We start from the raw sequence: 21772 nt of genomic DNA on the forward strand, positions 1-21772 counted from the left end.
ACAAACCTATGTGATCATTCCATTTCATATCTCCACGAAGTGTTACACTCAAGTATTTGTATGATTTGGCTGATTCCAACAGTGACTCACTGATATTATAGTCATGGAATACTATGTTTTTTCATTTTGTGGAGTGCACAATTTTACATTTCTGAACATTTAAAGCAAGTTGCCAATCTTTGCACCACTTTGAAGTCTTATCAACATCTGACTGAATATATGTGCAGCACATTTCAGAGAGTATTTCATTATAGGTAACTGTATCATCTGAAAAAACCTGATGTTACTATTAATACTATCTGCAAGATCATTAATATACAATATGAACAGCAAGGGTCCCTGGGGTACACCCAAAGTTACTTCTACATCTGATGATGACTCTCCATTCAAGACAACATGCTGTGTCCTCCCTACAAAAAAGTTCTCAATCCAGTCACGAATTTTACTTGATACTCCATATGATCATACTTTTGACAATAAGCTTAGGTTTGGTACTAATTCAAATGCTTTTTGGAAATCAAGAAATACTGCAGGTACCTGATTCTCTTGATCCAAAGCTTTCATTATGTTGTGTGAGAAAAGTGGAAGTTGGGCTTCACATGATCAATGTTTTTGGAATCCATGCTGACTGGCATTGATAAGGTAATTCTGTTCAAGATACCTCATTATGTTTGAGCTCAGAATATGTTATAAGATTCTGCAACAAATCGATGTCATGGATATTGGACAGTAGTTATGTGAATCACTTCTACTACCCTTCTTGTAGATAGGTGTGACCTATGCTTTTTTCCAAGAATTGGGCACAGTTTTTTGTTTGAGGAGTCTACAATAGATTATAGATAGAAGAGGGGCAATTTCAGTACAGAATCTGATAGGGATTCCATTGTGCCATGAAGCTTTCTTTAGTTTTAATGATTTCAGCTGTTTTGCAACATCAATGACACTATTACTTATTTCACTCATCTTTTCAGTGATAAAAGGATTAAATTGTGGCAATTCTCCTTGGTTTTCCTTTGTAAAGCTTTTGATTTGCTACCCTCCTGTCTCATTCGTTAAGGGCTGGATACTAACTTCAGTACCATTAACACCCTTTACATATAACCAGAATTTCTTTGGGTTCTGTGAGGATTGTCTGGCAATATTCTGCTACGGTAGCCACTGAAGGTAACACATATTGCTCTCTTGACAGTCAAATACATTTCATTCAGCATCTCTCTATCTATAGTCCTATGCCTGTTTTACACCAACACTGAAGTGCAAAAGAATCTGGTATAGGCATGCGTACTCAAATACAGAGGTATGTAAACAGGCAGAATATGACGCTGCAGTCGGCAATGCCTATATAAAACATCAAGTGTCTGGCACAGTTGTTAGATCTGTTACTGCTGCTACAATGGCAGGTTATCAAGATATAAGTGAGTTTGAACGTGGTGTTATAGTCAGCGCACGAGCAATGGGACACAGCATCTCCAAGGTAGTGATGAAGTGAGGATTTTCCCACATGACCTTTTCATGAGTGTATCATGAATATCAAGAATCTGGTAAAACATCAAATCTCTGACATCAATGCAGCCGGAAAAAGATCCTATTAGAATGGGACCAACAGTGACTAAAGAGAATTGTTCAACGCGAAAGAAGTGCAACCATTCCACAAATTGCTGCAGATTTCAATGATGGGCCATCAACAAATGTCATCATGTGGACCATTCAACAAAACACCATCAATATGGGCTTTCAGAACTGAAGGCCCACTTGTGTACCCTTGATGACCACACAACACAAAGTTTTATGCTTCACCTGGACCCATCAACACCCACATTGGGCTGTTGATGACTGGAAACATGTTGCCTGGTCGGACATGTTTCGTTTCAAGTTATATCGAGTGGATGGATGTGTACGGGTATGGAGACAACCTCATGAGTCCATGGACCCAGCATGTCAGCAGGGAACTGTTCAAGCTGGTGGAGGCTCTGTAATGGTGTGGGACGTGTGCAGCTGGAGTGATATGGAACACATGATACGTTTAGATGCAACTCTGACAGGTGTCACATACACAAGCGTCCTGTCTGATCACCTGCATCCATTCATGTCCATTGTGCATTCTGACAGACTTGGGAAATTCCAGCAGGACAATGCAACATCCCACATGTCCAGAGTTGTTACCGAGTGCCCCAGGAACACTCTTCTGAGTTTAAACACTTCTTCTGGCCACCAAACTCCCCAGACATGAATATTATTGAGAATATCTGGGATGCCTTACTATGTGCTGTTCAGAAGAAATCTCCACCCCCTCTTACTTTTACTTATGGACAGCCCTGCAGTATTCATGGTGTCAATTCCCTCCAGCACTACTTAAGACATTATTCGAGTCCATTCCACACTGTGTTGTGGCACTTCTGTGTGCTCACAGGAGCCCTGTGCAATATGAGGTAGGTGTACCAGTTTCTTTGGATCTTCAGTGTATTATGCAGTAATCTCTGTTTCTTTAGAAGTTACCATGGAGGTTCCCTCCCATTGTGAACTGTTATACTGGATACATATCTATCCAGTGCATGGTCAACTATTTTTTTAATCCTGAGCCATAGCTCACCTACGTGCTTCTGCCCCATGCTGTAAGTTTCAAGTTCCACGTTTAGTAATGACATTACTGATTTTTTATCTAGTAGTTCACTGAAAACACACACACACACACTTGTTTTACTTGCCCTTTGTACTTTGGTAATTATTGTTGCCACAACTGCGTGTTGGCCACTGATAACAATTTCAATGAGGATGTGCTCAAAGAGGTCAGGTCTGCTTGTTTCCATTAAATCCAATATACTTCCATCATGAGTGGGGGTTCCTAACTATCTGTTCTAGGTACTTTTCAGCGAAGGTATTTAGTAATGTTTCACACAACATCTTAACACACCCACGACTAGCAAAACTGTATTTTTCCCAAGTAACTGTTAGATGATTAAAGTCTCCACCAGTGATTAAAGTATGACTGGGGAACTTACATATGAGTAAACTGAAGTTTTCTATAAAGTTTTCTGTTACATCAGGAGATGAGTCTGGTGGGCAATAGAAGGATCCAGTTATCATTTTATGCCCACCCCTGATACTGAATCTTGCCCAAACAGTCTCACATGCAGCTTCCATTTCTATCTCAGTGGATCTGGGTTTCTTGTATACAATGACAAATACACCACCTCCATTTCCCATTAGCCTTTCCTTTCAGTATAAACTTAAATTTTCTCCAAAAATCTTCCCGTTACCAATTTCGGGCTTCAATAAGCTTTCTTTCATTATAGGATTTACGTAACACAGTGTGTGAACATATGAATGAACACTACATAGGTCCTGTATCAGATCCTTTCTGGATGAGACATACCTTCTATGTTAACAGAGGTGACTGTATAGTGTACTTTGATTCAAAAAAGAGTGGATGGGTATTCTGATGTTTCTTCCTGGTGTGAGAAGCTGGACTGGCACAATGCCATTGCCATGGGATCATCCAATGGATGCTGAATTGTTGGCTCACAATGTTCAGGTGCACCCTTTCTGCATGGACATTTACACCCAGTTATGACCCTAGAGTCTAGGAAAGCTTGCTGGGAATGTTACAGGAATTAACTGGATTGCCTAAAATGGTGGCAGTAGAGTTGCATTAAGTCAAAATTGATGACACCTGGAAGCAAATGACAGCAATGAAACTTAGCACCTGGATGTAAATAAACTTGTATCATGCAGAAACATCTGAACAGAATGAGGGCAGAAGAAATCTGGTCGAAAATCAGTCTTGTGGGATTGGTTACATCAATCCTAAAACTATCAAATGCAAGTATGGCAAAGACTAAACTATGAAACATGCACTCCAAAGCACAGCAAGTAATTCCGTGGCTAGGGGTGTTACAATAATAAGTATTAACACTTCTGTTTTGGTATCCATGGTGTCACTACCACACCAAGCATTCAAAATGAAATAGTATTGTAAGAAATATTGGAATATCAGTATCACAACTATTGATCAATACGGAAGAAAATAATATTTCAGCACTAGTTTAATGAGAATTAAAATTTATTCAGAATCTGTGTATTTATCAGAATTTCAAAGTAAAAACCACATAAGATAAAAATTATTTATTTTAGTCTATAGCCACACTTGCTTGTTGCCCAGGTAGGTTGGTAAACAGAAGCTCAACATATGACAGACCTACTTGGAAAGCCAGCTTGATGACTGCACACAATGGGATGGTCTGATGGTGACACTTGGTGCCAAAACTGATAACCTGTACGCAGAATAAGTGTGTGACTGTAGATTAAAACAAATAATTTTTTTTATTGCATTGATCGTTGTTCCACCAACACTGTGTTGGGAGTATATAAACACTACATGCTGTGCACAGTTTATAATCAACTCATAAGATTTGAGCAACATATAACAGTAATGTTAAGCGTGTATCCACTATCTTGAAAATTGGTTTGTGTTTTCAAATCCAGGTAAAGGAAAGCGTTAAGTACCTAATAAGAGTTTAATGTTGTAAGAAGATGTGTATTAGACATGCAAGAATCTGTCCTCCTGTGAGGTACTAAGGACTGGGAACCCTCTTTGTATGTGCAGCAGCTCACAAATATCCCTTCTCAACTGGCAATCATACTGCAATTCAACTCCAGGGAAGTCCCAGCAATTCAAAATTCTTGTACACTGAGGTACGGGACAGAGCCAGGAGTGAGCAGAAGTGCATCTGTTTTGTTCAGTCTGTCTGATGAGTGTCTGCGGCAATTATGTGTGCCAAAATATATTGTTTACTTCTCAAGATCTCAAATATCTACAATGTTAAGGTGAGGCAAATAGAAAGTCCAGGATGGAAGAACAACAGTATTATGAGAAGGATAGATTACTACTCACCATACAAAGTGGCTGTTGAGATGCAGGCAGGCACAACAAAAACATTGTTGTTCATTTTAGCTTTTAGCCACAAGGGCTTCTTCTGAAGTAGAAAACAACACACACATATTTATATGAGTATAACTCACACACAGGCCCAGATCTAGGGGGTGGAGGCAAACCGGGGTATTAGCCCCAGATGACAGTTTCATGGGGTGTCAAATTCATATTCTTGAAGAAAAAAACCTTGTTTAGCAAAGCGCCCGGCATCAAGTGCACATTGGTCTATTGATTATTCATATGAATATAATAGAGGGAAACATTCCACACGGGAAAAATATATCTAAAAACAAAGATGATGTAACTTACCAAACGAAAGCATTGGTATGTTGATAGACAAACAAACAGACACAAACACACATGCAAAATTCAAGCTTTCGCAACCCACAGTTGCTTCATCAGGAAAGAGGGAAGGAGAGGTAGAGACGAAAGGATGTGGATTTTAAGGGAGAGGGTAAGGAGTCATTCCAATCCTGGGAGTGGAAAGACTTACCTTAGGGGGAAAAAAGGACAGGTATACACTCGCACACATCTGCACATATACAGACACAAGCAGACATATGTAAAGGCAAAGAGTTTGGGCAACTCTTTGCCTTTACATATGTCTGGCAATCCTGGGAGCGGAAAGACTTACCTTAGGGGGAAAAAAGGACAGGTATACACTCTCTCTCACACACACATCCGCCTTTACATATGTCTGCTTGTGTCTGTATATGTGCGGATGGATATGTGTGTGTGTGCGAGTGTATACCTGTCCTTTTTTCCCCCCTAAGGTAAGTCTTTCCTCTCCCAGGATTGGAATGACTCCTTACCCTCTCCCTTAAAACCCACATCCTTTCGTCTTTACCTCTCCTTCCCTCTTTCCTGACGAAGCAACCGTGGGTTGCGAAAGCTTGAATTTTGTGTGTGTGTTTGTGTCTGTTTGTTTGTCTATCAACAGACCAACACTTTCGTTTGGTAAGTTACATCATCTTTGTTTTTAGATATACAGATTATTCATATGATATTGAGATGCATCCCAGTTGGTTTTTAAACATTTTTGAACACATCCTAAGTTGCTTTCTGAATGAACAATAAATTCATTTTTGAGGGAGTGCATATTGTCTGTGCCATGGGTATCCCCATTGCTCTTAGAAATAAAAAAAAATTCACGCAGGCAAAAGGGGACAGAGCTATAATAGCTGAGCTGAGTAAAGCCGAACGGGTGAATGACACTCGCTGTTTGTCTTTGTGGCTGATTGAGTATGCAAAATCCATAGATTCAGGCCACCAGAGTGGAAATAAATGACTACCAGGAATAACAGGTAATAAAGATTATATATTATCTCCTCAGTGTATTCAAGAAAATGAAATTTTGACAAAACATTTTTGCTAGTTCACTACACTACTGAGGACCAGTTGTACAGTCCCTGGTTAACAGCTGCTTTAAGTTCTATTTTTGGAACAGCACACATAATAACGCTTAACCGGAGAATAAATGCAAGATAACTAAACTGGTGGTTCTGGCAGTGTTAGTGAAGATAACCACGTAATAAATTTAGTTAATGGCAGGAATAGTTACAGAATTAGTAATCACAAGATTGTTTGTTAGAACAAGGAAGGAGAAGAAATGGAGACATCACACAAATTATATGGATGAATATGACAATTCCAATTTTATATAAGAAAATTGTACTGCTACCTATTGACCTCATGCTTGAGAAACTGGAGTGTATGAATGAAATGTCTACATCTACATTTATACTCCACAAGCCACCCAATGGTGTGTGGCGGAGGGCACTTCACGTGCCACTGTCATTACCTCCCTTTCCTGTTCCAGTTGCATATGGTTCGTGGGAAGAACGAGTGCCGGAAAGCCTCCATGTGTGCTCGAATCTCTCTAATTTTACATTTGTGATCTCCTCGGGAGGTATAAGTAGGGGGAAGCAATATATTCGATACCTCATCCAGAAATGCACCCTCTCGAAACCTGGACAGCAAGCTACACCGCGATGCAGAGTGCCTCTCTGAAAATATTTCCTAACGTAAAACTTTTTGCTTGTAGTAGGTCTAATAGGCATTTGATATTGGTATTTTGTGAATTATATTCTGGCATTTTATCTGTGTAAATGAGATAGATAAAAATGATCATGTGTGCCAAAACAGTCTCTGTTGTTTGGCGTGTGTTACAAGTGCTGCGATAATAGAAAGGCCTACTTTATTTTATCTATCAGACAGTGAAATCAGATCAAGAAGCCACACCAGTCTTGGATACTATTTGTTTTAACAGCTTTTTCAGTATTAGACAACAACATTTTGATTTTTCATGTAGCAAAATGTTTGACGAACTTTGATGAGGTAATAGATTCTCTTGCAGAAAGGAAAGTTGTAGCAGGATAAGAGAGCAAAAAAAAAATTCTGGGACCTGTGGATTGAAGAAATGTGTACCATCTTGCTTATCTCATCTTTACTGTTTTAGTGTTTCCTATATTTAATTTTGTATCAAATGAAAGAGAAAGTTATTAGCTAATAGGCAATAAAGAGTGCAGATTTTCTGAAGATTTCTTATTCTCCAATTTACAAATAATCTCACCTAGTATTAATTGTGAAGGTGGGTAGGATGTCGAACTGGCCGACTGGGAGCAACAGAGGACCACAGAACATTTTAACTTCCACTGTGCTGAATACAGGTTTGATGGCTTCCATTACAAAATATACACATTTGAATTCCACAGAGCAACATACAGTGACATGCAATAGAAGAATGCTGTTTGAAGAGGTGTGGCACTGCACTTTGGCACTTTAAGACCAAATGCACACTATTCTGAAGACTGCAAGTGCGAGAATTACCTCATAATCAGTTAAACGGCTCATGCATCCAAGTTGCTGACATGAATAATATGCAGAAAAATGGAAAAGAAAATTGAGGATGAGTTGGATGATGATCAGTTTAGCTTTAGGAAAGGTCAAGGCACCAGAGAAGCAAATCTGATGTTGTGGTCAATAACTGATGCAATACTAAAGAAAAATAAAGACTCATCCATAGGATTTGTCAATCTGAAAAAAGCGTTTGACAGTGAAAAATGGTGCAAGATGTTCGAAATTCTTAGAAAAATAGGGGTAACCTACAGGGAGGGACATGTAATATACAATATGGACATGAGCCAAGAGGGAATGATAAGAATGGACGATCAAGAATGAAATGCTCGGATTAAAAAATATGTAAGACAGGGATGTCTTTTACCCCTATTGTTCAATATGTACATTGAAGAAGCAGTGATGGAAATAAGAGAAGGTTGAGGAATGGGATTAAAATTCAAGGTGAAAAGTTACCAATGATATGATTTGCTGATGAAATTGCGATTCTGAGTGAAATTGAAGAAGAATTACATGATCTGCTGAATGGAATGAACAGTCTAATGAGTACAGAATATGGATTGAGAGTAAATAAAAGAAAGACAAAAGTCATGAGAAATAGCAGAACTGAGAACAGCGAGAAACTTAACAACAGGATTGGTGGTCATGAAGTAGATGAAGTTAAGAAATTCTGCTACCTAGGCAGCAAAATAACCAATGACGAATGGAACAAGGATGACATCAAAAGCAGACTAGCACTGGAAAAAAGGGCATTTCTGGCCAAGAGAAGTCCACCAGTAGACCTTAATTTAGGAAAAGAATTTCTGAGGATTTACGTTTGGAGCACAGCATTGTATGGTAGTGACACATGGACTGTGGGAAGCCAGAACAGAAGACAATCAAAGCACTTGAGATGTGGTTAGGGTTGCCATACGCCACGGATTTCACGGACAGTCCGCGATTTTAGGGTAAATGAAAACGTCCGGACCAAAAAGGCAAATGTCCACGATATTTGCTGGATTTGAAGTCAACTTCTGGTAATTTCAAAAATTTCTGTCAAAGAAGCATCAATCTGTTATCTCTTTGCCTTCACATTATATCAAATCCAAACAGAACAGAACAGCTTTCGAGATATGGAAACAATGGGCATTCAGGCTCAGGCGTACGGTACATCCTCTTCGATTTGCGAGATTGCGAGTTGTCAATACAGTGGGCGGTCAGTCATCTCTGGCAATGAAGAGTGTTATCCTCTTTGATTAGCTTGTTGAATGTTCGCATGGTTTGTTGTGCTTGCGATTTCGTTGTGTTATATTGTATTAAATAGTTGTTATTATTTGCCTGGTGGTTTAATAATGTCATCTAGACGGAAGGTTAAGTACAGGGAGGAATATACTGAACAGTTTCCAAGTATAAAGCGAGGAAGAACTGAATATGAAGCTTTCTGCAAAATTTGCGGGTGAGTAACATTACGATTATACACAGACCCATTGAAATCGTTGTTTTCCTAGAAAAATTATTCTATTATACGTTTTTCCTCTTCACAGTTCCTACATTTCAATCAGTAATGGAGGTAGACGTGATATTAATGACCATGTGCAATCGAAAAAGCATAAGACGGCAGTGGGTTCATCATCTTCCAACCAGCTCACCAGCTTTTTCAAAACACAGACATATGGTAATAAAGTAGCTGCAGCAGAAGCTGCATTTGCATTTCACTGTGCCAAGCACCATCATTCATAAAACTCAAGTTCTTGCACATCAAAAATTATCTCTCACGTTTTTAGTGACTCGAAAGTTGCAGTAAACTTCTCCAGCAGCAAAACTAAAACAGAAGCCATCGTTAATAAAGTGGTATCACCGTTCATTGAAGACAGAACAAGGAACAGTCTATCGAAGGCCAATTATGTTAGTATTAGCACTGATGCTAGCAACCACAAGTATTTGAAAATATTTCCTGTTCTTGTGCAGTATTTTGATTATGACGAAGGTGTCCAAAGTAGATTGTTAAATTTAAATGAATGTTACAGTGAGGATTCTAGTACAATAACTGAGTGTCTATACAGTGCCATTCTACAACATGGGCTTAGTGATAAGGTATCTGCTTTTGGTGGAGATAACACAAATACTAACTTTGGGGGTGTTGCGAGAAAAGCAGAACACAATGTGTACAAGAAACTTCAGAAGAAACTGAATAGGGAAATTTTAGGAGTAGGTTGTCCAGCTCATATTTTGCATAATGCAATTCATACTGGTGCAGATGTCCTCTCTTATGATATTGAGAGCATTATCATAAAGGTTTTTAATTATTTCTCCATATATACTGTTCGTGTAGCATCACTAAAAGAATTTTCAGAAGTTGTTGATGTGACACATAAGGACCTACTTAGACATGTAACAACCAGATGGCTCACCATGTTTCCTGCTATAGAGAGGTTCATCCACATGTTTAAGGCACTTAAGTCTTACTTTCTTTCACTTGATGCATGTCCTTCCCTTCTCAAGAAATTCTTTTCTGATTCTGTTGGTGAAATGTATCTGCTCTTCTTGTATGCACAAATGAATCCTTTCCAGAGGGCAGTTAGCAGCATTGAGAGGGAAGACATATCAGTGAATGGGGTAAGACTGGAGCTAGAAAATATACTGCAAACTTTAGGAGAGAGAAAACAGTGTGTTTTTGTTACGTCTAAAGTTAAAGAATTAATGTCTGACCTCACACAATATCAGCAGTCTACATTTCTAGGGGAAGTCTCTCTTTTCTATCAAACTGTTATTGATTACTTGATAAAATGGAGTAAGCCCTTGTCTGATATTAAACATTTTGACTGGATTTTGCTAAAGACTGTACCTTCATGGGAAAATGTTGAAAAGACATTCAAGTGGATGCATGAAAACACAAGCTGTAAATTGAATGTGTCCCTTCTCTTTGACCAAGTACTGAAATTAAAGTGTGTTTTAGGGGAGGTCAAAGATGAAAGTTTTGAGAATATGGTGTCACACAAGAAATGGATGTTCTTCATTCATAATAGTATTTCTAGTGAGCAGTATTCAGAGATGCTGAAAATTGTGGAATTTTATTTCTACATTCCCAGTCATAACACCAATGTAGAGAGAGTCCCTCATGAATTCTCAGTGGATAGAAGAAAGGAATAGGTTAGCAGTAAAATCAGTTAATTCAATGATGCAAATACAGTACAATATGAAAAATGTAAGTTGCAGTGAATTTCATAAACTGATTGAGAACCAGATTAAGTTCCTTTCATCTATTCAAGGTTCGGAGAAACACAATTGGTATAAGAAAAGCTCAAATGATGACAATAGAACTTCGTGTACTGAATAATGTAATGCATATTCTTATTTTTTGTAATAAATGCTTTCTTAATGAAGCAGTCCTTCCTAAACTCTGGATCATTAATTAAATGCACATTTCCCTTAGCTTACAGGCATGAGGACTCCTTATTCCTCTTATTTCCTTCGATCAGCTACGGTGACCGTAAGTTTTGTCCTGGTTTTGGATTCCGAGATTATGGCAACCCTAGATGTGGTGCAACAGGTGAATGTTGAAAGTTAGGTGGACTGATAAAGGAAGGCATAAGGAGGTTCTATGTAGAATCGGAGAGGAAAGGAATATGTGGAAAACAGTGACAATGAGAAGGGACAGGATGACAGAATATCTGTTAAGACATCAGGAAATGACTTCCATGGTACTAGAGGGAGATGTACAGGGCAAAAATTGTAGAGGAAGGCAGAGATTGGAATAAATTCAGCAAATAATTGAAGATGTACGTTGCAAGTGCTACACTGGGATGAAGAGTTTCGCACAGGAGAGGAATTCGTGGCAGGCAACATCAAACCAGTCAGAAGACTGACGACTCAAGAAAAAAAGACCAAATAACATGTTTTACATTCCCTCAAACATGTACATCCTGTATATCATATGCATGTTGTGTGAATGTATGCATGTTACCTACTTCAGAATATGGCCTTCTGGCTGAAAGCTAAACGTATAGCGGTTTTTTCGTTGTGCCTATCTGTGACTCATCATCTCCTCTATATGTAAGGCTGCATATTTAATTATAATTTACATCAGTATGTAATGCCGTCAAGAATACATGACAGCATGTTTACTTGTACATTGTCCACTTAAGTGTTAATGCTACTCAGTACTATTTATTAATTGGCTTCACTGGATACTGCCATTCTTCATACAAGAAGAGCATTTGCAGTTTGCAGCTTTATTGCCAGCTTTCAACTATGAAGCACAAAGGCTCCTGGCAGTTCAAAATCTACATGATTGAAAACAATAACTGTCTATAGAGCTGCAGCAACACTGAGATGTTACCATACAGACATATACGAAATTGCATTATATGACTGGTTGTGGCATATGCATGAAGCAGCCACACTATGCTCATATGGACTGTAGTACTTTTAAGATACATGTCTAAGGTATAACTGTTTTGCACGGACTCTTAATGGAACCACAGCCAGTTCTCAGCATTAGAGCTAGAGCATTATGAGTCATCCAGCAAAATATGTTTTGTTTGTAATATTATTCAGATATTTTCACATGCCACTCTGTTTCAAAAATTTTTGAATTTTATTAGTGTAAAATGCACTTCTAATAAAAGTGCATTTTACACTAATAAAATTCAGACATTTTTGAAACAGAATGGCATGTGAAAATATCTGAATAATATTACAAATAGAACATATTTTGTTAGGTGACACATAATACTGTAGCTCTAATGTTCTTGATCCGACTGAGAAATTGTTTTGAGATGCTTAGCAGAGGAATCAAAAAGAATGGCACTGAGGCTCAGTGGGATGCAGTGAAAATGACCTATGCACAGACTGCTGAAGAAATTCTTGGAACAACGAACCACAGCAGACAAGACTGGATCTCTGACCATTCTTGAGATGCAATACAACAGAGGAGGAAGGCAAAACTCTGGCTAAATTGTGTGCAGACAAGAGAAGTAAAAGAGGAAATCCAACAGGAACTACAGGATGGTGAAGAGGGTTTCAGAGAAGATAAGAGTACTCTCACCAATAATCTCACAGCTAAGGTGAAAGCAGCAGCTAACAGAGGCAATAACGAGACATTACATAACATCACAAGGAAACGGCCACGCAAGAAATTTGGGGGTGATATGCCAACAAAGTAAGGAAAACCACTCACAAATCGTGAAGACAAAATGCAGGAATGGAAATGACATTTTGAGAATGTTCTGAACCATGAAACTACAGACAGTGTAATTCAACTGAATGTGGATGGGGAAGGACCCCCACAAGATATGCCAATTAACTTATAACTGCCTTCCAAAGAAGAAATTGCTAAAGCAGTCCAAAAAATAAATAATGGAAAAGCTCCAGACCTGGACAACATCAGTCCAGAGTTACTTAAAGTAGATCCCTCTATAACAGCAGAAATTTTACATCCACTCCTGACAGTCATATGAATGAATGAAAACGTACCAAAAATGATTGGAACAGAGGCTTGCTCATAAAGCTCCCCAAGAAAGCAGACCTATCTGTTTGTGATAATTGGACAGGCATCACCCTGCTGTCAATCTCAAGCAAGATCCTCTCATGAATAATGCTAAATAGGACAAAAGCATATGTAGACAAGAAAATAAGAAGAGAACAAACAGGTTTCAGGAAAGGTGGCTCTTGCATTGACCAGATAAACACTTTGAGAGTAATAGTTGGACATTCATATGAATACCAGTAGCCACTTTGCGTGCTGTTTGGAGACTCTGAAAAGGCCTTTGACAGTATAATTAGAACAAAACTATGGAGTTCACTGCAAACTTTTGGAATTCCCAAGAAAATAATTGCTCATCAAGCGCTTGCATGAAAACTACACATGCTAGGTTCAACATCAAGGTCTGCTTTCAGCAGTGAAAACAGGAGCTAAGCAAGGTTGCATGCTCTCACCAATACTTTTTAACATAGAACTCAATCTTGTAATGGCGCACGCAATGGATAAAGCAAGAGGAATAAAATGGAGCAATGGAACACATCTAGAAGCCCCAGAGATTGCAGATGACCTTTACCTTGTGTCCCACAGCCTCAACAACATGAAGAGAAACTAGAAGATCTGAAATCTGCAGCGAAGAAAGTTGGTTTGAAAATTAATGCCAAAAAGCAAAAGACATGTGGGGAAATGGTAACAAGGCCACAGAGCTTAAGCTCGGGAGTCAGATAATCGAAAGGGTGGATACGTTTTGCTACATAGGAAACATGATTACACCATATGCTCATACAAAAGATGACATTAAAAGCCACTTCAACAAAGCCAAAGTTGCTTTCGCAACTCTCCGCTCTATCTGGGTATCGAAGGACATAACGTCGAGGACCAAACTGCAGATATTTGAAAGTAATGTAAAATCTGTGCTTGAACAGGGTGGCACACAAAATGTGTTACCATTTTGTTTTTGAATATAAACTTTATTGTCAATACAATCTGAAAGGAACATATACTACAATGAAGAGCAGTCCATGGAGATTTGTTCTAACTCAGCACATGCTCAATATGTCCATCATTTTGTTTCCTAACTTCCTTCAAACGAACACTAAAGTTAGTGATTACCCTACGGCACAACTCTTCCGTAATTTCACTGCAAGCTTGAAGAATAAGTCTTTTGAGCTCCATTAAGTCACGTGGACGTTTCGGGAATTTTTTTTCCTTTAGGTACCCTCAAAGAAAAAAGTCACATGGATTGAGGTCTGGACTATTAAGGGGGGCGGGGGGGGGGGGGGGGGGGCAATTTTGTCCGTCACTGAAGCGACCTGGAAACCTGAGTGAAATGATCCGCATGTCGAAATGCTCGTGTAAAAACTCCAACACAGTGTTTGCAGTATATGGCCTTGCTCCATCTTGCATGAACCACTGCGTGTTGAAGGGCAAGGCAGTAGCAAGAAGCTGTGGAATGAAGCTATTGCGAAGCACGCTCGAATAACGCTAGCTGTTCACAGTTTCTTCAAAGAAAAAGGGTCCAATAAGTCCTTGACTGGCAATTGCTGCCCACACTGTAATCCTTGAAGCATAATGTTGTCGTTCATGAAGCACTTGTGGGTTTTCAGTGGCACAAAAGTGTACATTTTGTTTGTTAACCACACCGTCTAAATGAAAATGCACCTTGTCTGGAAACCAAATGTTGTTGAGTGTTTCTTCCTATCCTCCGCCCACTGAGCAAACAGTAGTCTCTGCTGCTTGTGTTCTTCAGTGAGCTTCTGTGCACAGGTCATCTTGTATGGGTACATCTGGAGGTCACTTTTAAAAATGCGTTGAACGGAGCGTCTGGATATTCCCAGTTGCACTGCTGCCTTTCAACACCATTTCCCAGGACTTCTCTGTACAGCAACTCGTACTGCTTCAATATTGTCCGGTGAACAAACAGGCTTAGGCCGAGGTCGCTTCGCTTCCAATACTGTTCCTTCCTGTACAAATTTATCGTACAACCTGTGGATGGTCTTCTTGCAAGGGACCCATAGTGTGTTACAATGTTATCGAAAACGCCTCTGAGTCATAACAAGGCTTTTCGTTTCATGAAAAAGTAACACAATTGCCGATCGTTGCTGTGTCGTCAGTTTTCCATTGTCAGCCATTGCTGCTCACTAGTCTCCTAGCGGCAGTATCGTGAATTACACGTCATTTCGTAACTCATTTGTTTTTCCAAGCTCTGCTGGTACCGCTGTAGAGATCCCAGTGGGATATCTAATTCTGCGTCGTAAATTGTGAAAGAAACAATTGGTAACACATTTCGTGCGCCACCCTGTATATGGATGTGACACCTGGAAAGTGACAAAGCAGCTAATCCATAAACTGCAGTTATTCAGCAACATACGTCTGGGGAACATCCTGGGAAAACGGTGGCCAAATATCATCTCTAACGAAACACTCTGGGAAACAACTAGCCAGAAGCCAATTGAGCTACAAATAAGAAGCAGGAAGTGAAGATGGTTTGGACATACACTTGTAAGACCAAATGAACACATTGGAAAGGAAGCACCTTATTGGATCCTGCAGGGATGACAGAGACGAAGCAGGCCCCAAATTAAGTGGAGACGATCAGTTGAAGCAGGTCAACAACAAGGAATAGGGTGAGAAGAAGTGAAAATACTAGCAGAAGACAGAGCAAGATGGCAATCCTTCGTTGCAGCCCTATGTTCCACATAAGGAGTTAAAGGAATTAATAATAAAAATAAATAATAAAAATGCACTTCTAAGTATTTCGTAAAATTCCAAGGTAATGAGAAGGCTACCTATCACTTATCTGCAGGAAGCAAAACTTGAGTTTTGGTAATAGACATATATTAAAGCCGAAAAATTATTCCTAGCTTTTAGAACTGTTAACTCCTTCCTCAGGAGAGAAAAAGAATAGTTTAGGAAACGGAGCACATCACTCGGTTGCCAGGATGAACAGGATCCACTTATTGTGAGGGCAACAGGATGCAAAGACGAAGGGGCGGGAGGGGGGGGGGGTCAGAGAGAGTAGGAGGCCGAAGATTGTACCATAACTTGGCGTGTTCTGGAACTACCGGGGTGAAATCGAACACTATGTCCAGTCCAAAAAATCATCTTTACTCTGGGATGATACCTTGTTGATACTAATGGAAACTGATTTTCATAGTCAGCGGAGATATCTGCCCCCTGTACTTCGGCTCGTCAGTTGTTTAATTTCACTGTTATTTTTCATCAATCCGTGATCTTAAAATAATAATAATAATAATAATAATAATTGCAACGAAAATTTAAAAAATTAATTATCCACCATGAAGCTATATATCTCCCCAGAAGTAACATTATCGGCCGTTCAATAGTTTCTCATGCCGAACTGCCTTGTTCCGATTCCTCCTCTCCTCCCTTCCCAAACCAATAAACCATCACTCTTCGGGAGCTGGCCGGTTGTTCACTGCTCAGCATGAGCCATCGCGCGCGAGCAGATCGATCAACAGGCCTGCTGTATACCATGCTCGGCCAGTCTCATACACTATTTATTGATTACCATGTATGCAAACATACCATAATTTTCATATTCTTTTATTCTAAATACAATCTTTGGTGTTAAAAAAGCTTAAATATACACAAAAAAAGTAACCAATACTTCGCGACACTGTCAGTATCGATATTTATTTGGCTGGTGCATGAGTTCATAGTGTTTTACCATAAGTTTAATGAACATGTAGCAGATACACAAAACAGAGACTTTATTCATCAATAATATATACTCCTTCATTATTTACAACAGTCTGCTAACGATTCCGCGAAGGTAGCAATTTCGAGGTTTTGAGACGAAGAACTCGTCGAGCCATGTTCGGAGCGCGTTTTCGTCTGGATGGCAGTTCCTTGAAAGTAGTTCCATAGAGGTCGGAAAAGGTGAAAACCTAAGAGGTCAAGATCTCATGAATAAGGTGGCTGTGAAGTGACTTCCCACCTCAGCTTCTGGACAGGGTTTTTTGTCAGTCTAGCGGAATACGGGCGTGCGTTATCGTGGAATAGCTTCACTTTAAGCAGTCTTTCAGGTCGTTATTCGTGGATTACGTCTGCAAAACGTTTCAGATGTTGACAATAAATTCAGCAATGATGATTACACACGGGGGAAGGAATTCAGCAATTCATTGTACACCACACCGTCGCTGTTCCACCAGATGCATAACATTATCTTTCGTGGATGCACGCAAGTCGTTGTAAGGGTAGTTGCTGCTTTATTGGGCTCAACAATTTCTTTCTTTTCCTTAGCGTAAAGACACCATTTCTCGGCCTCGCGGGGTAGCCGTGCGGTCTCAGGCGCCTTGCCACGGGTTTTGTGGCTCCCCCAGTCGGAGTCCTCCCTTGGGCATGTGTGTGTATGTTGTCGTTGGCGTAAGTTAGTTTAAGTTACATTAAGTAATGTGTAAGCCTAGGGACCGATGACCTTAGCACTTTGGTCCCATAGACCTTACCACAATTTTTTTACCATTTTTCGTCACCAGTAAAGATAGTGGATTGGAATGGTTAGTGTTGTTCACGAGGCAATTGATGCCGAACAACCAGAGAAGCACATATCGCCACCCGCAGATTTTTATAATCTTTGCTTATACCATATTCAAATGGTTCAAATGGCTCTGAGCACTATGGGACTTAACATCTATGGTCATCAGTCCCCTAGAACTTAGAACTACTTAAACCTAACTAACCTAAGGACATCACACAACACCCAGCCATCACGAGGCAGAGAAAATCCCTGACCCCGCCGGGAATCGAACCCGGGAACCCGGGCGTGGGAAGCGAGAACGCTACCGCACGACCACGAGATGCGGGCCCTTATACCATATTCATAAACCTGAGTTTTGAACTTTCCCCATTGCGTGCAAAAATCACACGATGGTGGAATGATCACAGTTCATCACATTTGTCGGGTCTCGAGTACAATGACGTGGATCATTGTGGATTGATGCGTTTAAACGATCTTCATCAAACTTGAAAGGTCTTCCTGAACGTGGAGAGTTACTTATGTCAGAAAGATCCTCCTTAAAACGAGCAAACCATTTTCTTGCCGTACTCTGTCCGATGGCATTATCCCCATACACGGCTCAAATGTTTCTGGCTGCCTCCGCTGCTGTCACCCTTCTGCTGAACTCAAACAGAAGCAGAAGGCCAGTTTGGGCTCTGACTCTCCAAGCTCTATGTTTGCTACAGGAATCAGCTGCAGTCAGTCATCAGGAAAGACGGTCACACAACATGCCTAGTCACCTATTGGCTCTGTGTTGATGACCAACACTTGTACGTCATCAATATCTTATCCTTCCATTTCTGATACCATAAATCCATCACCAGACGGCGCCGCTTATTCCGCATTGGACCTCCTGCAACACGAGTTTGTGCTCTGACTCTCCAAGCTTTCTGTTTGCTACAGGAAATGTTCCGATTTCTCCACTTGGCACTCCATTTTCTAGCTTCCAGAGACCCACTCAGTATCTCCAAATGACAAACTGACACTATGTAAATTCAAATAGCAATAGCAAACTACAAATAAAAAACGAAATCTATAAATAAACCTATAGTAACCGCAATACCAGCATGCAAAAAAGACCATGACGAAATTATGCACCAATCTAATACAGTCTGAGGTACTGATACAATTTTAGCTATTTATTTTGATACCAGATATTGTACCTAATCTGGGATTATATTGTTCCTGTCTATGGTACTTAAGTGAAACAATTTTAGGCAATGCAGAATGCATTGAATGCTGCAAATTATTGGTAAAAACTATCATAACTTCCTTTTTGTGTTTGACTATAATATGTAACTGTGTGCAAGGAGGCTGCATTACAAGAATAATAGTAGCAAGTTGGAAAATTGAAGAACACACAGCTGCAGGGCGCAGAGCAAGCCTGCCTACCTGCAGGAAGGGCCCGTAGAGGCGGACCTCGTGGCTGCAGTCTCGCCGGTCCCACGACCAGTGGTCATCGCAGCCGTGGCGCAGTGGCGGCTCGCCCATGCCCCCAGAGGGCGCCGCTTATTCCGCATTGGACCTCCTGCAACACCAGTTTGTGCTCTGACTCTCCAAGCTCTATGTTTGCTACAGGAATCAGCTGCGGTCAGTCATCCGGAAAGATGGTCACACAACATGCTTAGTCCCTATTGGTTCTGTCTTGATGACCAACACTTGTACATCATCAATATCCTATCCTTCCAATTCTGATACCATAAATCCCCCGTATTCGACGCCCTTTGTGATGTATCCTCGTCAAAGTGCATCTTTTATCAAATGGGGTTACTCTTTCTCTCCAATTATTTTGAAGTCTGTGTCCTCTCGCACAGTTAGGTAGCTGTCAATAAGAGCGAGAGGTCAGCTGACTACCCTCAACCCCTCTACAACACTCCTTAGAAAAAATTATGAGCATTGCAAACTAAATTCACATCCTGCCCCATTCCAGGGCCAGACATATAAATTTGAAGAATGACCATTTCGCGATTTTTATAAATCGTGTTATGATACAGTCTCAAAATCTACAAAAAATGTGAATATCAGAAATATGCGTGTGTATCTAAACATTGTCTGCCTGAGAGATAAGTATTAATCCCTTATAAACTTTCTCTTCGGTGAAGTACCAGGTGGTTATAATTAAAGGTCACTACTCACAGAGGTTCAGTATTTATCGCACGGCAGCGAAACTTTGTAGGTATGCTCATACGTTAGTGGGGAGCCTATTTACACTGAGAAAAAAGTTCGTTCCAATTTTGGCCACCAGGTGCAATTCTGGCGTTGTACACTGTTTATATGAAGGTATGACATTCATGCTGTCGTTTGACAAGCCATAATGGTTAATAATAAAATCTCCATTATGCCTTTCTCACTTGTTTGACCTTTTTTGTCCATGCTCCAGTCCTTACCCATTGCATATAGAAACATTTTTATACGTCTTTCTTGCACTCACAACGCCAGATTTGCACATGGTGACCAAACTGGAACTAATTTTTTCCCAGCATAAATCGGTTCTGCATTAACACATTAGACTATGAATCAGGTTTCACTGCTATACGATAATTACAGCCCACACTGGACCTATGTGGGTAGTTGCACTTAAATTATAACCACCCAGTACACTGCTAGTATTTGATACCTATTATAAATAAGGTGGTCAAATGTCCTAGTTTCTGCAGAATCATCCCACAGTCGTAGTTGTAATCTCACATTGCACTAATTAAGAAAAAAAATCCTACAAAGCTGTGGCCGATCGGTTCTAGGCACTTCGGTCCGGAACAGCGCTGCTGCTATGGTCACCGGTTCGAATCCTGCCTCGAGCATGGATGTGTCTGATGTTCTTAAGTTAGTTAGGTTTAAGTAGTTCTAAGTCTAGGGGACTGATGATCTCAGATGTTAAGTCCCATAGTGCTTAGAGCCATTTTTTAATCGTACAAAACGCCTAATGTGCCCTGCAATGGTTAAATTCCTAGTCTATGGCACCAGTCCTATCTATCTGCGTATGCCGGATGAGGTGCCAGTCAACTTCATAACGCACCTAGATATATGAGTAAATGCAAAAGGACTATTAGTCAAGGTCAAAATGCACTAGCAGTAGCAACTGTTTTGGCTTTCAATTAGTGCACATGGTGACATGGCACTGTCAACTTGTATTTGTCTGTTTCGCACAGTTTCACTACAATATTTCTTTAGTTTATTTAGCAGTGCCGCCAAAAAGAGACTCTCTGATTCACAGAGGACTTGCAAAAGGAGTTTCCTTTTTCCAAAAAATGTTCAACTTCTTTTTAAGTACGATGCAGTATATGTAAGGGATATTTTCCATTGCTCATGGCAGCAAATATGAAATGTGAAGCCATTTAATGTCTTAAAAGCATAAAATAGCTTGACCGTCGCAGCTACATTGTCATTATTGTTGACTTACTTCCATTAAGAAAAATATGACGATGAAAAAGCATAGCTTGCAAAAAGAAATGGTTTGTGGGGCTTCCATATGGTACCGGTAAGCTACAATAAGAGCTAAGGGGGCAGGGTCCCCGTTGCCCCAGGGGGATGGGCGCCCTTGGTGGCTATTGTAATGAATGTGATTATGCCGTATTCTTGGGATAATTTTATGCTTGTTTTACATGAGTGACTTTTCTGGTCAAAATCGACTACTTGTGGGTGCGTGTTGTGTGTTTGCATGTTAATCAGCAGCCAACCACGTCATGACAGGAACAGTGATGCCAGTGATCAATCAGAAGTTAACCTATTCTCGCCTAACTCACTTCTATTATAGTAACGGATTTTGTGCTTTTGTATCCCCTTAATCTTTATTTTGTTGAAATGACACTAAGCGGTTCACGAGACCTTTTCAAATTCAAAATGTTGCAAATGGCTCTGAGCACTATGGGACTTAACTTCTGAGGTCATCAGTCCCCTAGAGCTTAGAACTACTTAAACCTGACTAACCTAAGGACATCACACACATCCATGCCCGAGGCAGGATTCGAACCTGCGACCGTAGCGGTCGCGCGGTTCCAGACTGTAGCGC

The 21772-nt window shown here is 40.1% G+C and overlaps 1 protein-coding gene across 4 annotated transcripts in view; it reads right to left on the reverse strand.

Annotated features, from left to right (window-relative positions):
* The window catches only part of LOC126262834 (SPRY domain-containing SOCS box protein 3), a 98793-nt gene that overhangs the window by 20613 nt on the left and 56408 nt on the right, over nt 1-21772 (reverse strand). For 2 of the 4 annotated variants that reach the window (XM_049959688.1, XM_049959687.1), the window contains exon 2: nt 19156-19291. In XM_049959688.1, the coding sequence (XP_049815645.1) occupies nt 19156-19254 (99 nt within the window). In that variant the 5' untranslated portion in view covers nt 19255-19291. Of the gene's footprint in view, nt 1-537; nt 822-10176; nt 10352-19155; nt 19292-21772 lie in introns of those variants that run through there. The other 2 variants (XM_049959689.1, XM_049959691.1) reach the window with 2 other exon arrangements.

The sequence above is a fragment of the Schistocerca nitens genome, chromosome 6 (genome assembly GCF_023898315.1).
Source record: "Schistocerca nitens isolate TAMUIC-IGC-003100 chromosome 6, iqSchNite1.1, whole genome shotgun sequence".
Classification (NCBI taxonomy): Eukaryota; Metazoa; Arthropoda; class Insecta; order Orthoptera; family Acrididae; genus Schistocerca; species Schistocerca nitens.